Here is a 13,574-nt window from a genome sequence, read left to right as displayed (position 1 = left end):
AAGGAAAGTTTTATTTTGAAAAGGGATGAAAGGAAGTGTTGTTTTCTAGTTTCCGGTAAAGGGTGGAAAGATGGCGATGCCCATGAGGAGGACGCTGGTGGTCCTTCACAGAGCAACATGCAGCAGTTTGATGGTAATGAACCATTTGATAACAGGTTACTGTTTTGAAACAGTGTTAGACGGTGAATATGATGAAGAAACAGCTCGTTTGTTTTGTTTTGAACGCGCTACGCTCTACACAGTTGTGCCCGGGGCTAGCTTAGCTAACATTAGCTAACTGTCAGGACATAGCAGATCCTGTACACTATGACAATCAAAACAAAATTTATAAGAAGTTTCTAATAAAATCACGGGATGTGATGTAGTAATTGTGTTACTGAGTCAAAATTATGGTAGTGTAATTCTTGGGTGACATAGTGTAACTGTAAAAGTCATATATTTTACTTCTTATCTCATTATTTAGAGATGTAGTGGATGTCTGTGGACTACATTATATTGAAAGGTGTTTCAAATATTCTGTCCACCACATTTAAAAGCACTTATTCATGCTCCTTCCCTCAGAACGCAGAGGCCTGTCTGGATGTGCGCCACCCAGGCCCATTTTTCCTGCCAGTTCGGACCAAGAAGCGGTACTTTATCCCTCCAGCAGTGGGGATGAAGGGGAAGATTGAGATGAACGCAGAGGACAGGGGCCGAGCAGCAGGCGTTGTCATCAGGCAGGAGTACCTTGAGAGGCCCATCAACATCGCCTGCACTGGTAAAATATAATGTCACCTTATTTATAATGATAATTCATTTAAAGAGCACCGTTTAAAAACACAGTTACTAAGTGCTTTACATTAAAAAGCAACATGTATCTATAACAACATGATAATAATTAAAGCAATTACAACTAGAGGTGGGATCACATCGGCTGTGACACCCAACCACATGTTCACGATCCGACCCATGAGCACTCGGCACCACATTAATACATTAATACATTAGTTCTTGGTATTCATGGCTTGGACCATGCCCATCTTTTAACTTGGTCTTCATTTGGATCTGAACTACACACCTGTAAAGTTTTGTTACTGCATCTTGCAGGTTGTGACGCTATTGTCACGGTGACAAAATCTGTCCACAGACATACAAAGACCTGCCAAAATACCTCTGTGGTAGTTCTGCTGCAGTGGATGTCTCCACAAGAACATTTTGTCATGATGAGACACACACGTGCACACAGAGACTCACAATGTGAAAACAATCAGACACAGTGTCTCAGCTGCTGACGAGCAGTAAAATCCTCAGACCTGTTCACAGGTGACCAGTGAAGGGCAGCAGGGGTCGGTGTGATGAGGTTGCTTCTCTCAGAGCGTGTCAACAACCTGGCAGCAGCGTTTCATATCAGCTGTAGTCTGTGGATGTTGATACCAGAATAAAGAGCATTGCGGTTGTTCAGTCTGGGGGAGATAAAACCATCGACGACCTTTTCTAGATCAGCAGATGAAAGCAATGACCTGATCTTGGTTAAAATATCTCAGCTGGACAAAGCAGGATTGCACAACTTTAGTCACCTGACACTTAGGTTGTTATTAATATTATTAATTAGTTATTGGTTGTTATTATTTCTGTCTTCGTCCCAAGTGTTTTCACAGTCAACCAAGAGAGTTGAAGGAGGCGTTCAATATCTGACTTAGGAAATGTTACAAAATAGGAACTAAAAACTAGAAACTTGAACAGTTTAAGTGAATAATCAATACATATCTTTCAGGAGAGGCTCATTGTTTCCATTCAGGTTCATGCAGGTAGATTTAAGATGATGGTTAGTAAGTCACTGGTTAACTGGTAAAACAGCAGTTTTACCAGTTAACTAGTGACTTTTAACAGGTAACCAGTAGGTCTAGGTACTCTGAAGTTTTTGTTGCCCACTAAATGTAATTACTCTACTAAATGTAGATGGCATCTATTGTGTGGTCAGAATTCATATTCCTATTTCTATATTCTTTAATCAGACTGTTTCTGATTCAGATAATCGTTTTCTCGTTTATTTAAACCAGATAATCGGACTGTGTTGCCGTTTCATGTTTCATTTTCACCTTGTCTTTATTTGAATCACTGAAAACCATCACAGATGTTGGCAGGTGTTGAGTGGTCTGGAAAGACGCTACTGTTCAGGTTCCTGTGCTGAATCAAAATGTAACGTTTAATTTGTTAAATAAAAAATGGTTTCACAGAAAAAGATGTTGATATTTCTTACTGCTAGTTACAGAAACATGCCTTGTTCTGGTAAATGTACAGCAGCAGGTAAACAAACTGGTGCATTAGTATTGAGATAAATTCTGCACCAGAACATTTTATAATAAATGTCAGTTTACAACCCCTCAAAAGAGTCTTTGTGTGCAGCTGCTCTCCGTTAATCGGACGGCGGCTGTGTATTGAAATGATCTATTTTGAAAAGTTTCCGTGGTTGGAGGGAAGGCGCTGATTGATCAGTCTTGTCTGCTGTCTTTACCAGCGGGAGTCTTCGACGCCTACATCCCCCCGGAGGGCGACGCTCGTCTCTCCACTCTGTCTAAAGAAGGCCTGAAGCAACGAACGGAACAGATACGACAGAGCGCCGGCTCACAGCTAGCGTAAGATTGTTTTTCTTGTCAGACATGTCTGAGTCTCGCAGGAGAGAATTTAGTTTGTGTGGGTGTGTCATTTTATTACAGCTGTTTCACAGAATTTAATCCAAAACATTTTGATATGAGCTGTGCGATAAACGTGCAAATGTTTTTTCATTTCGTCTTCACAGGATTCGTAAAATCAAAGAGCACGACTCTCTGTTCTCAACAAAGGATTTTGCAGAACGAGCTCAAGAAATCTTCATTGAGGCTCACAACGCTCTGACACAGTAAGAAAATGAACTTGTGTCCTTCACTCCGTTCAGTTCAGCCTCATCGTCAGGGAGAAATAAACTGACATTTATTACAGACGTGAGAATAAGACTCTTGCTGCAAAACAGGAAAACGCCCAAAGAAAGATCCTCTACATTGTTGACACATTCAATTATTAAATTAATTCTCTATATGTCTTTAAGTTTGTTACTTTCTTAGAAACAAAATACCTAAAATACCTTGATATCTAGGTCACGTCTCCCCAGTCCTGTAAACATCCAGTAACGTGTCTTTAATTAGTTTTTAATACCAATTGTTTGGTCTAAAAAATGAAGAGAAAAAGCACCAAATTTTTTACACACTTGAAGCTGGAACACATGAAACTGACTTATGACAATAATCAGCTGACCAATTAATCAATGATTGACAGATCAATGCTTGTTTCAGCTCTAAACTTTGAAGTTCAAGAGCATCTTGAAATGAAGTTTTTCCTGCCACAGTAAAAGTTTGATTGTGGAGGTGATAAGTTGTGTGTGAGGTGACTGACATGAAGCAGATCCAAAACAAATGCAGCGTTTAATAATTCATTTTGCTAAATGAAACATTAACACGCAAGATATATTCTTTAAGGTTTAAAGTCCAGAGAGAAAGATGAACCTGTGGTTGTTGTTGCAGGTTCAACAAGGAGAAGCTTCACTCTTTAGTAACAGAGAGATGTTATCCGGTAAGTTCTGTCCTGTTGTGAAGATCCACCTCCACGTTGAGTTACTCTCTCTCACATATACCGAACTCCTCTGTCCTGCTCAGGAGATGACGAGGGGGAATCGCTTCAAGACGATCCGCTGGAGGTTCGTCGAGTCCCTGGAGCCGCCCAGGGTGGTGCACGCCCGCTGCCCCGACATGGTCAGCAAAGGGAACCTGTACGGCCAGGTGACGGTCCGCATGCACTCCAAACAGGTACGATCCATGTGTTCATGGCTACGAGTGTGAACTGTTTGTGTGCAGAGCGCTTTCTCAAAGTGTGTTAGTTTCCCTGTTTATTGAGATTATTATTATTATTATTATTATTATTATTATTGTTATTATTATTGTTATTTCAGCTGCTGTCATGAATGAACTTGAAGTTTTATTTTTTGGACATAATCTGCGCCTTTGTGTTGTTGCACGTCGTTTTCCAGCTTCACTTTTATGCAGAAGTTTTGGGAGGAATGACAGATTTTTGTTGATTTTCGAAATGAAAGGAGGGGAAGTGAAATACAAATACTGCAGCCAACAGACATTCAAACAGTAAATTTAGCCGCAGCCTCAAAATATCTCCGAATGTAAAGAGATCAGTGGGTGAAAACGTCTAAATTAAGAATAGAAAGACTCGTAGCTGCTGCACAGAGCGTGGTGATACCTGCCAAAGGAGCAGTTACTAACTACTGACTTTAAAAGGGCTGTTTGTGAGTTTTCTCTGAGCTGAGTCGGGTTTCTTGCCGGGAGCGGGTTGTGGTGATGATGCTGAACTCGCAGTGTTTAGTAAACAGCTGTTAATGCTAACACAGGCTATGTAGCATTAGAAAAACCTAGAGATAGCTCCTTTTAAATATATAAAGATTGCTGTTTCTTTCCATGAAATACAAAGGAGCAGAGCAGTAACCTCTGACTTTTGAAGAAAGGCTCATATTCATCGTCTGTTTGCTGAACTGGCTGCTGCCATTAATCCTTGTGTATTTCAGCTCATACTAATATCGTCATATTTGTATTTTTCGATCGTGTGTAAATCAGTTGTTAATGTGTATTTCTGTTTGCAAACTCCCTCGCCTCAAATTGGCCCTTGAGGGACGGATAAAGTATTTCAAAGTGAACTGAACAAAGTCACATCTCAGGTTGTGCAGGTGCTGGATTAAAAAAACAAAATAAACCTGAGCAGTTGTTAATGTGATTATATTTAGTTTGCACACAGTTACTTGCAGCAGTGACACAAAGCGAATGCAGCCAGGGTTACAATCAAGATTGAGTTGATCTTAACGAACCCTCTTTCATGCGTGTTGGTCCCGCAGACTCTGGCCGTCTACGACCGCTTCGGGAGGCTGATGCTGGGCAGCGAGGAGCAGCCGAAGGACGTCCTGGAGTACCTGGTTATAGAGCGTCACCTCGTCAACCCCTACGGCCGATGGAGGCTACACGGAAAAATAGTGCCATCCTGGGCTCCCGCCAAAGATCCAATTATTAAGGTGACGCTCGTCTCTGCACCGGCCAACATTTATCTCTTTAGCAAAGGAAGAGGCAGAGGTCCAAGCTGCTCTCCCTGTATAAAGGGAATTAAACGGCCTTTATTAACTGGCCACTTCATACTTCACTTTAACGATCACATGAACGAGGCTGATGGACCGATATGTTTCAAGATTGTCTTCTTTTCTTCACAGCCCTCTCGTAATAACTTGTGTTACATCTGTCGCTCCTCTTCACGGAGGTCGTTGACCCCAGACAGAGCCTTCTGCCCTCTCCAGCTGTTTCCACATCAGCCCCCCCCCCCCTCCTTTAATGGCTGCCACTTTTTCCTCATAAAATAAGAGAGTGAAATATCTGGTGTTTGATTACAGTCCAAATTCAGCTCCAGCCCTTGTTTATTAAAGTGTCTGAGCTCCTCATTGACTTACACCCAGCTGGCAGTTATTAGCTACAGCTAGCTGAAACTAATGCAGTCTAATAAAACACTCCTGCAATAAACCCCCCCCCCCCCCCCCCCCCCATGAAGGTTATAAACTTCAGTTTGAGTTGAAACTGGTGCTGATTCGACTCTGCGCTCGTTTCGGAGGCTGCAGGTTGTTGTGATGTTGAGTCGTATTGCCTTATGAGGACGGGTGTTTCTGTTATTTTGTCCACGCCATTTATATCAGTGACGGTCGGCCGCATCACAGAAACACTTCTATAGAGCACTTTTCATACAAGAGATGGAGCTCAGTGCTGTCCAATAAAAAATAAAATAGTACAATAAAATAAGGGGGAATAGAAGGACAATGAAATGACACAACAGAAATGAAAATAAAAACAGAAGAAAAGTAAAATACGAGATAATTGATTAAAGACCAAATGAAATAAACGGGTTTTCCACTGTGCGTCTCCTGGAGCTGGTGGCAGGGTGACACCTGTGGAGGTGTCCCTGTTCCTCTGGATGATCCGCAGACCCTCAGTTTGATCGTGACATTGATTATGGAAATATAAAATATGTTTTGATGCTCTGAGCTCCACAAACAAATTCCTGTCACCTCTGGAATGCAACCAAAGCCGTCGACGTAGTTAGAATCAACCAGAAGGAAAATCTGTGTAATTTAGGTTAACAAACCCTTTAACCACGTCGGGCACGTGACTGAGCTCTGGTCAGACTCCCGCTGATTTGATTGTGTTGCACAGAATTTAAAGCCGAGTGTAAACACCATTATTTCTATTAATGCTTCAGACTGTTTCACATCTCAGACAATCATGTGGCAGCAGTGATACAGGTCAGGAGCTTCAGTTAATGTTCACATCAAACATCCGAATCTCAGTGACTCATGAGTTTTTACTGTGAATGGAGCCAGAAACAAACAAAATAAAAAACCTCCTGGAAGCAGCAGCTTCTGTGGAGGAAACAGCTTGTTGGTCAGAATCTGGCGTTGACAGAATGAATCCATGGATCCGACCTTGTGTCAACAGTCCAGGCTGCTGGTGTTTTCTTGTCACATTTTGGGGCCTTTTAATACCAATGATTCATGGTGTGACTGTCTCAGTCTCTCTGAGTACTGTCGCTGACCATGTTCCTCCCTTCATGGCCACAGTTCAACATCTTCTAATATCTACTTCCAGCATGAAACTGCTCCATGTCACAAACTGGTTTCATCAACATGACAGTGAGTTCAGTGAACTTCACCTCAGTCTCCAGATCAGGATCAGAATCCAGTAGAACACCTTAGTGATGTGGTAGCAGGAGATCGGCAGCATGAATGTGCAGCTGACGAATCTGCAGACATGATGTGATGCATCATGTCGACATGGAGCAGAATCACAGAGGAAAGTTTCCAACATCTTGTGGATCCGTGACATGAAGAACTGAGGCAGAGACCGGAACTACCCAGTGTTAGTCTGGTGTTCCTAATAAAGTGCTCTGTGAGCGCGTAAGACTGGAATAGAAGATGATCAGTGCAAAACGTAGAACATAATCACCTTAAATCTGTGAGTCAGCCCCTGCTGTGTGTCAGATATACCTGACAGATGGAGCAGCGATGATGTCACAAGGTGTTTCTTACTCTTCTCTGACAGAATCTAAAAAAAGCTTCAGCGCAGACGTGTTTGTCACTTTTGTCAAATGAAGGTAAAAGCGATGGCGCGGTCGTCCTCACTCGCAGCGGACCTCGTTGTAAATGTGAGCAGCGAGTTTCCTCACAGCTTTTAGTTACTGAAAGGTTTGACTTGTTCTCTGGTTACTTCAGGCTCTGCCACCTGTCAATCACACTCTGTCAAGTCACCTGACCAATGAAAGCAGGACACTGTCACCAGCCGTAGTCTATGAAATTATAGTAACAATTTAAAATAACAGATTTTACACAACTCCAGCTCAATCTGCTGCTCTTTGCTCTTCGTATTTGGTTTAAAAAATTAAGTTAAATACTAAATATCTCCTAATTCTAAGAAAATGTTGCAGACTATATCTTCTGTATTGATATAAAACATATAAAGTAACGCAGAAGCAAAGAATTACAGTCACGCTAGGACGCTTCTTTTGCAGTGATGTCGTGGTTGAATTTGTTTTCCGGTGACTTCATGCTGTTTTGAATGATGCCCGTCTTGGTCCTGCAGGTTAATTCCCCTTGGAACAACATGACACTGGAGATGTTTATGTATAATGTGATTATGTGTTGATTATAATTAACAAAATGACACTCATCTGCTCCTTGTCGCCTTCCAGACTGTCATGATTCCCGGTCCCAAGCTGAGCGTAGGGGAAGAGTTCGACGCCAGCAGCATTGAAGTTCCCCAACCGGAGGCGGTTCAGTGGTACAAATAGGCCACCAGATGGCGCCGCTCTTTCCATTAAACCGCAGTAGGACGTTGTCACCAGTCACCAGCCAAATGCAGTTTAAAATCTGGCTGTGGTTGGACAGTTTGTCCACTCTGGCAGCAGAACAGGCTTCCTTTGGGGAGGCTCTTTTCTGTTTGGCTGTTCAGACGGAGGCAGCAGCAGGTGAGTTGTAGGACGAACAAACCGCTCTGTCCCGAAGCCAATAAAGCTGCTTCTTACTCCACGGTAAACCATTACACAGCAGTCTGGAATAATAACAACAACAACAGCAGCTCTTCTCATGACTTCAACTCAGTTTTTCTTTATGAGACTAATTTAATGTGTAACATGTAAAAAATAAAATATACAGATCTCCAGAAAATTGTATGGTTTATTTCTGTGATGGATATACTGCATGTTGACCTCCAGGAAATACAAAAATAAAGTGTCCCATCTGCTTTTACTTCACACCAGTAGATTTCAATAGACTTTTTCTTTTTTTTTTTCCCCCAGAATAATCTTTCATAGAAGATACAGACAAAATTGAAACAGTACAAGCAGTACACAGGCTGTTCCTCTATGCAAAACAAAGGGTGTGTTACAACTATAGTAGATTTACAGCACGACAAATTACAGCACGCTCATTCAAAAACACACTAACATGCAACAATGCTCACAAAACTAGGTCACTCCACCGACAGACAACTTGGCGCAGCGTTAACAATGAGATCGCCGAATGAAAAGAAACCTGAAGCTCGTGAGAGACTGAAGGAACAGAAGTGATCATCACCATTTGTAAAAAAAAAAAAACTGGCCGTCGATTTCGCAGAACAATCGCCGGCACAGACGTGTGACGTAATTACACCAACACAAAAACAGAAAACGCCAACATCCTAAAATGTATTCACCGTGAAACCTTTTGTTAAAGTAATGCTGCTTTCAGAAAGTTGCAGCGTCTGAAACGTTGTGTAATGATTCAAAACTGTATAAAATACTAACTCAACAACGTCAGACGTGGAAATGTGGGGCCCCTCTGATGCAAAGAAATTATTAGCTAATAATAAAGATGTCTGATAGTCTTTTGACTAATCCATGAGCTGATTTTAATTAAAAAAAAATGTCTCCAGTGTTGCCGTTTCTCTGCGTATGAATGGGTTCTGAGAGGACATCTTATCCTCTAAAACCAAAGGATATCTATTTCTAGCAGCGACTCCAATGACGAATATCAATATATCTGCTTAAAGAACCCTGATGAAAACCTTAAATAGAAATGATTTAACTGATCAACTAATGGGGAAACAGCCCTGTTTTCCATTGAAGCTGAGGCCTGACATCTGTGACGTGCATTATTTGCGACATTTGGATTGAGCAAAATTCAATTTGACATTTGAAAAATCTGTAATCTTCACAGCCTGTTTCTACTTTATTTTAATCTCACTGTCCCATCCCTCTGAAAGTGGTTTCCAGTTAACTGCATCCCCGTTAAAAAAAAGCAGTGACATGATTTTCTACAGATGTCGGATATAAAAGAAATATGCAGTATTAACTCCGCTCCAACGGTACAATTATTAGGGAATAAGTCTGAGTTTATGGTAAATTATGCAGTTTTTGGCATTTTTTTTGTGTGTGGATGAAAGTTATTTTCACATTATTATGACTGAATCAAAAGAGAGAGAGTAATCAGTCCACTTAAGCAAACAGGTATGCATAGTTTTATCAATCATTAATACCTGATTGAAATATAATTTGACATCCGTAGTGTAATCCTGGTGGCACTGCTTGACACTTAACGCTTTCTTTAAAACTTTCAAAATATAATTTCCACAAAAGAATAAAATCAGACTGAATTTATCGTTTGTATGCTGGTTGAGATTAGTTTCGTCTCACAGGTCCTGTGAAATATTTGTGTTTGCGAGCGCTGTTGACTTGTTGAGTTCAGATTTCATGATACAGTCACCCCGGGCCATGTGTCCAACATATTGCATTTACATGGCAAATATGTTAATTGTCACCAAAAAACATACAAAGACACACACACACAAAAAAAAAACATTTTACTTTATAATGGGGGGTAGAAGCAGGAAAAAAAGGGACTTCATCTAATTGCCTTAGATGCCCTTCCGTCGTTCAGAAAAACGTCTGTTCGTAGGTCACAGCTGGATCAATGAGGGACGTAAAGAGTCTGCAACATGTGCTTTTCAGTCAGGGTTGCACAACTCAAAGTGTCCAGCTCATCAAGTCTCTACTACAGGTGTCTTAGTTGGACTGTGTCTTGGTCCAACCTGAAATAAAACAACGCTGTGTTTTATGTTTCATTAACTCCAGTACTTGTCCATCAGAAAGGGGCTTTCAGCTGCAAGGGGAGCTGCCCCTGCACTCTGACCTCCCTGAGCCCAGGGTACCGCCAAAATGGTTCAGTAGAGTTCTCATTCCCCTTGATTCAGCAGGGGGGTGGTCAAATAAACGATTGGCTAGATTCAGGTCACAAGTCGGGTGGGAATACGAGAGCCTCAGCGGCACATTCTGCATCGTCCTCTTCATCCTCCTCTGGAATATTCTCAGGCTCCCATGTAAAAACGTCCGAGGCATTGTCTGTGAAGGAACCCGATCTGCTCCTCACCATCTCCCAGGGACACATAGCGTCACGCCGGCCCAGGGCTAAGTTCGCTTTAGACTCATCTATGTCCTCTGTGCTGATGTCAGCCGGAAACTCTTCTACACTTCGCGGGTCCTGGTTTTCTGTGACGAGTTCTTGCTCACTGTTGGGAATTTCGAGTCTGCCTTCGCTCGACGTTTGTGGATCTGTCAAATAAACACCTGTTCCCGTACTGTCTTGAACTCCTGGTTCTTCGGTCTCCCACGGACAAACGTCTGCCCGAGCACTATCTTGCTTCTGGAGAACTTTTGGTTCCTCTGTCTCCCACGGACAAACGTCTGCCCGAGCACTATCTTGCTTCTTTAGAACTTTTGGTTCTTCAGTCTCCCACGGACAAACATCTCCCCGAGCGCTGTCTTGTTTTTGCAGAACTTTTGGAGCATCTGTTTCCCATGGACAGACACTTTCCCGGGAATTCCCCTGTCTTTGCAGTTTCTCTGATTTTGAGATTTCAGATTTGACTGCCCCTGCTTCGTCCGACTCCCATGGACAAACATTTTCCCGAGCTGTGTCTTGCTTCATATGACTGTCAGATATTTTCGGGGTCTCCGGCTTTCCTGATTCTGGTTCCCCGGTTTCCCATGGACAAACATCTGCTGACACTGTGTTGGTAGCTTCAGTTTCCCAGGGGCATATGTTTACTCTTGTGTTGTCCTTCCCTTCAGACTGTACCGACGCAGCTTTCAAAGGCGAGACACCTCCTTGTGAGTCTTCGGGTTTGTCTTGATTTCCAGTTTCCCAGGGACAAACATCTACCTTGATGGTCATTTGCGAAGTTGGGTCTGTATTTGTTGGCTCTTTGCTTCCCTCTTCCCATGGACAAATGTTTTCCGTGATTTTTGGAGGATCAGGGAACTCCCATGGACAACTTTCTACTGTCCTGTTCACTTGTTTACCCCAGTTAAGGGCAGGTGATTTTGCATATTGTTGCTCAGTACTTGGCATTTCTTTCGTTGCAGGATAGATGGCAGGTTTCATGACCTCCTGTCGAAGCGGCACCCCCAGCGCTCCCTTGGTCTCCGTAGGATTAAGGTTTTCATATACAACTTCAGCCTTGTCCTGAACATCCCAAGGACACACGTTAACGTATTCACTATCTTGTCTTACTGAAGGTTGGGGAGTCTCTGCCGTCTCCCAGGGACATAAGTCTGCTGCACGTTTCAAAGACTTTTGTTTCTGTGAATCTCTGGACAAAGTCGTACGCGAAATAACGGGAATATCTTGCGAATCCCAAGGACACACGTCACCACGACCACTTCCTTGTCTTTTCACATTCCCTTGCTCTTGAGATTCCCATGGACATACATTAGACACCGATGCCTGGGATTCCCAAGGGCAAACATCTGCTTTAATGCTCTGCTGCTTCTTTGGTCCTTCCCCTTGCTGCATAGTACCAGCTCCTTCCCATGGACACACATCTGCATGAGAAACGTTACGGACCGGTGTAATTCGATTACTTCCTCTCCTGTGGGTTGAAGGTGTTCTCGAGCTGCTAGCAGTTTCCCATGAACTTATACTGTTACGTTTGCTGTTTTGCCTTGATAAAAACACGTTTTCATAGGTGCCATCTTTTTGCACGTCGTCCACGTCCCATGGGTAGACGGCAGATTTTACGATCACAAGCCTTCTTGGGCTTCTGTCCGCGGAATCCGTAGAGGACAGTCTGATTGCGTTCTGCTTCACAAGGCATGGTTTTCCGTCTATTGTCGTCATACTTCTTTTCTGCAATGACCTCTTCTCAACGCTTGGACGTCTACTAGATCTCCCCGATCTTGGTGTTGTGGAAGCACTTTCCTGACTTTTTTGTGAGACAGAATCCTCTATGTTTAAATTCCCCTCCTTACTGGATCTGCTTCCTGCATCCATGGATCCCATAATTGATTTCACCGAGAGCCACCTGCTGCTGGTGGTGCGGAAGGAGAAGACACGTTGATCCTTTGTGATCTTCGGTCTCGGAGAGCCCGGTGCGCTCGCAGACACGGGAGCTTGCGGTTTGGGCGACTCGGTTTCACCCTGTAGTCCTTTGTCCTCAGAAGGAGTCCTTTCTACGGGTGGTAAATGGTCCCAGGGACAGATAAGCGACTGTGGAGATGGCGGCCTTTTTTCCTCACCATCCTCAGAGTTTGCGTAGGTGACATGCTTCTGGTTCTTGTCGCCTGATGGTTCCTGCTCCACCTCCCAAGGACAGACCTCGGCCTTGTCAAATGACTCTGACTGGAGAGCGCTCCTGGTCTGGTCGCTGATGGAAATGCTCTGCCTGGACCTCGTCAGCACTGTGCTGGCTCTGTTAACTTTAGGTATGTTTTCCATAGAGTGGGTGGTCGTGGAGGTGAGACTCCAGGACTTATGAAGCCTGGTGTGATCAGGATGCAGAAGATTGGTATCAATTGTCAGATTCTGGGCACTGGCTGACTTACATACCCCTGGTGGAATATCCAAGGAGTCCGTCTCCGACCGCTGAGAGGATCTCTTCACAGCGTTGGCCTTCAACATGGAGTCACGCAACGAAGAGTCTCTTTCCCTGACATAGTGATGATCACTCTGGGACTTGCGCATGCTTGGTGATGGTGTTCGGGATTTCATTGAACTCTTGTAACTGATACTGACGGTATCTGGCTTCAGCCTGAAAGAGTCAGACATATTCACACTTCTACTGTGGAAGGATCCGTCTTTCTCCTCGCGGCTGCACTGTCGGCTCATGGTTTCTGGGATCTCAGCAATGCGTTTGATAATGGACCTCCCCAGTGCACAGCGAGAACTTCGCTTCTTTGACAGATGAGGGTTGTTTGCGGTCATCTTCTTCGTCTTGTGGACTTCTAACTGGGTATATAACTTCTTCAGTTCATCCTGGTGCATGTGAAGAAGGGGGGGAATCGATGACGGGATTCAGGGGGTGGTTGAAATGGTTGAGGAGAGGAAAAGACAACGACAGTAACAAGTCAGAGGAAAGGTAGAAGACAGTTGAGGATAAGAAAAGGATAAGGGTTGGAGAGAGGTCATACAACATGTATCTTTTCTATTGGCCAGAGTATTT

General features: G+C 43.3%; 2 protein-coding genes across 2 annotated transcripts in view; one reads left to right on the top strand and one right to left on the bottom strand.

The window, feature by feature from the left end:
• Positions 1–31: 31 nt before the first annotated feature.
• mrpl45 (mitochondrial ribosomal protein L45) lies at positions 32–8,352 on the top strand. Its single transcript, XM_056372559.1, has 8 exons — positions 32–133; positions 562–757; positions 2,498–2,615; positions 2,780–2,878; positions 3,537–3,585; positions 3,669–3,818; positions 4,907–5,080; positions 7,792–8,352. The coding sequence occupies exons 1-8, from the start codon at positions 71–73 to the stop codon at positions 7,888–7,890; spliced, it is 948 nt and encodes a 315-aa protein (XP_056228534.1). The 5' UTR covers positions 32–70; the 3' UTR covers positions 7,891–8,352.
• The window catches only part of gpr179 (G protein-coupled receptor 179), a 25,771-nt gene continuing 20,454 nt past the window's right edge, over positions 8,258–13,574 (bottom strand). The window contains exon 11 of the mRNA XM_056372557.1: positions 8,258–13,387. Coding sequence (XP_056228532.1) covers positions 10,367–13,387 — 3,021 coding nt within the window. The 3' untranslated portion in view covers positions 8,258–10,366. The remainder of the gene's footprint in view (positions 13,388–13,574) is intronic.

The sequence above is a fragment of the Seriola aureovittata genome, chromosome 3 (genome assembly GCF_021018895.1).
Source record: "Seriola aureovittata isolate HTS-2021-v1 ecotype China chromosome 3, ASM2101889v1, whole genome shotgun sequence".
Classification (NCBI taxonomy): domain Eukaryota; kingdom Metazoa; phylum Chordata; class Actinopteri; order Carangiformes; family Carangidae; genus Seriola; species Seriola aureovittata.
This window is presented reverse-complemented; position numbering and strand designations above follow the sequence as displayed.

What these genes read in the sequence shown, in the direction of transcription:
- mrpl45 (XM_056372559.1), top strand. Translation starts at nt 71, where the DNA reads ATGGCGATGCCCATGAGGAGGACGCTGGTGGTCCTTCACAGAGCAACA. An exon ending in CAACATGCAGCAGTTTGATG is followed by an intron (nt 134 to 561) that starts GTAATGAACCAT and finishes TCCTTCCCTCAG; the next exon opens with AACGCAGAGGCCTGTCTGGA. An exon ending in AGCGCCGGCTCACAGCTAGC is followed by an intron (nt 2,616 to 2,779) that starts GTAAGATTGTTT and finishes TCGTCTTCACAG; the next exon opens with GATTCGTAAAATCAAAGAGC.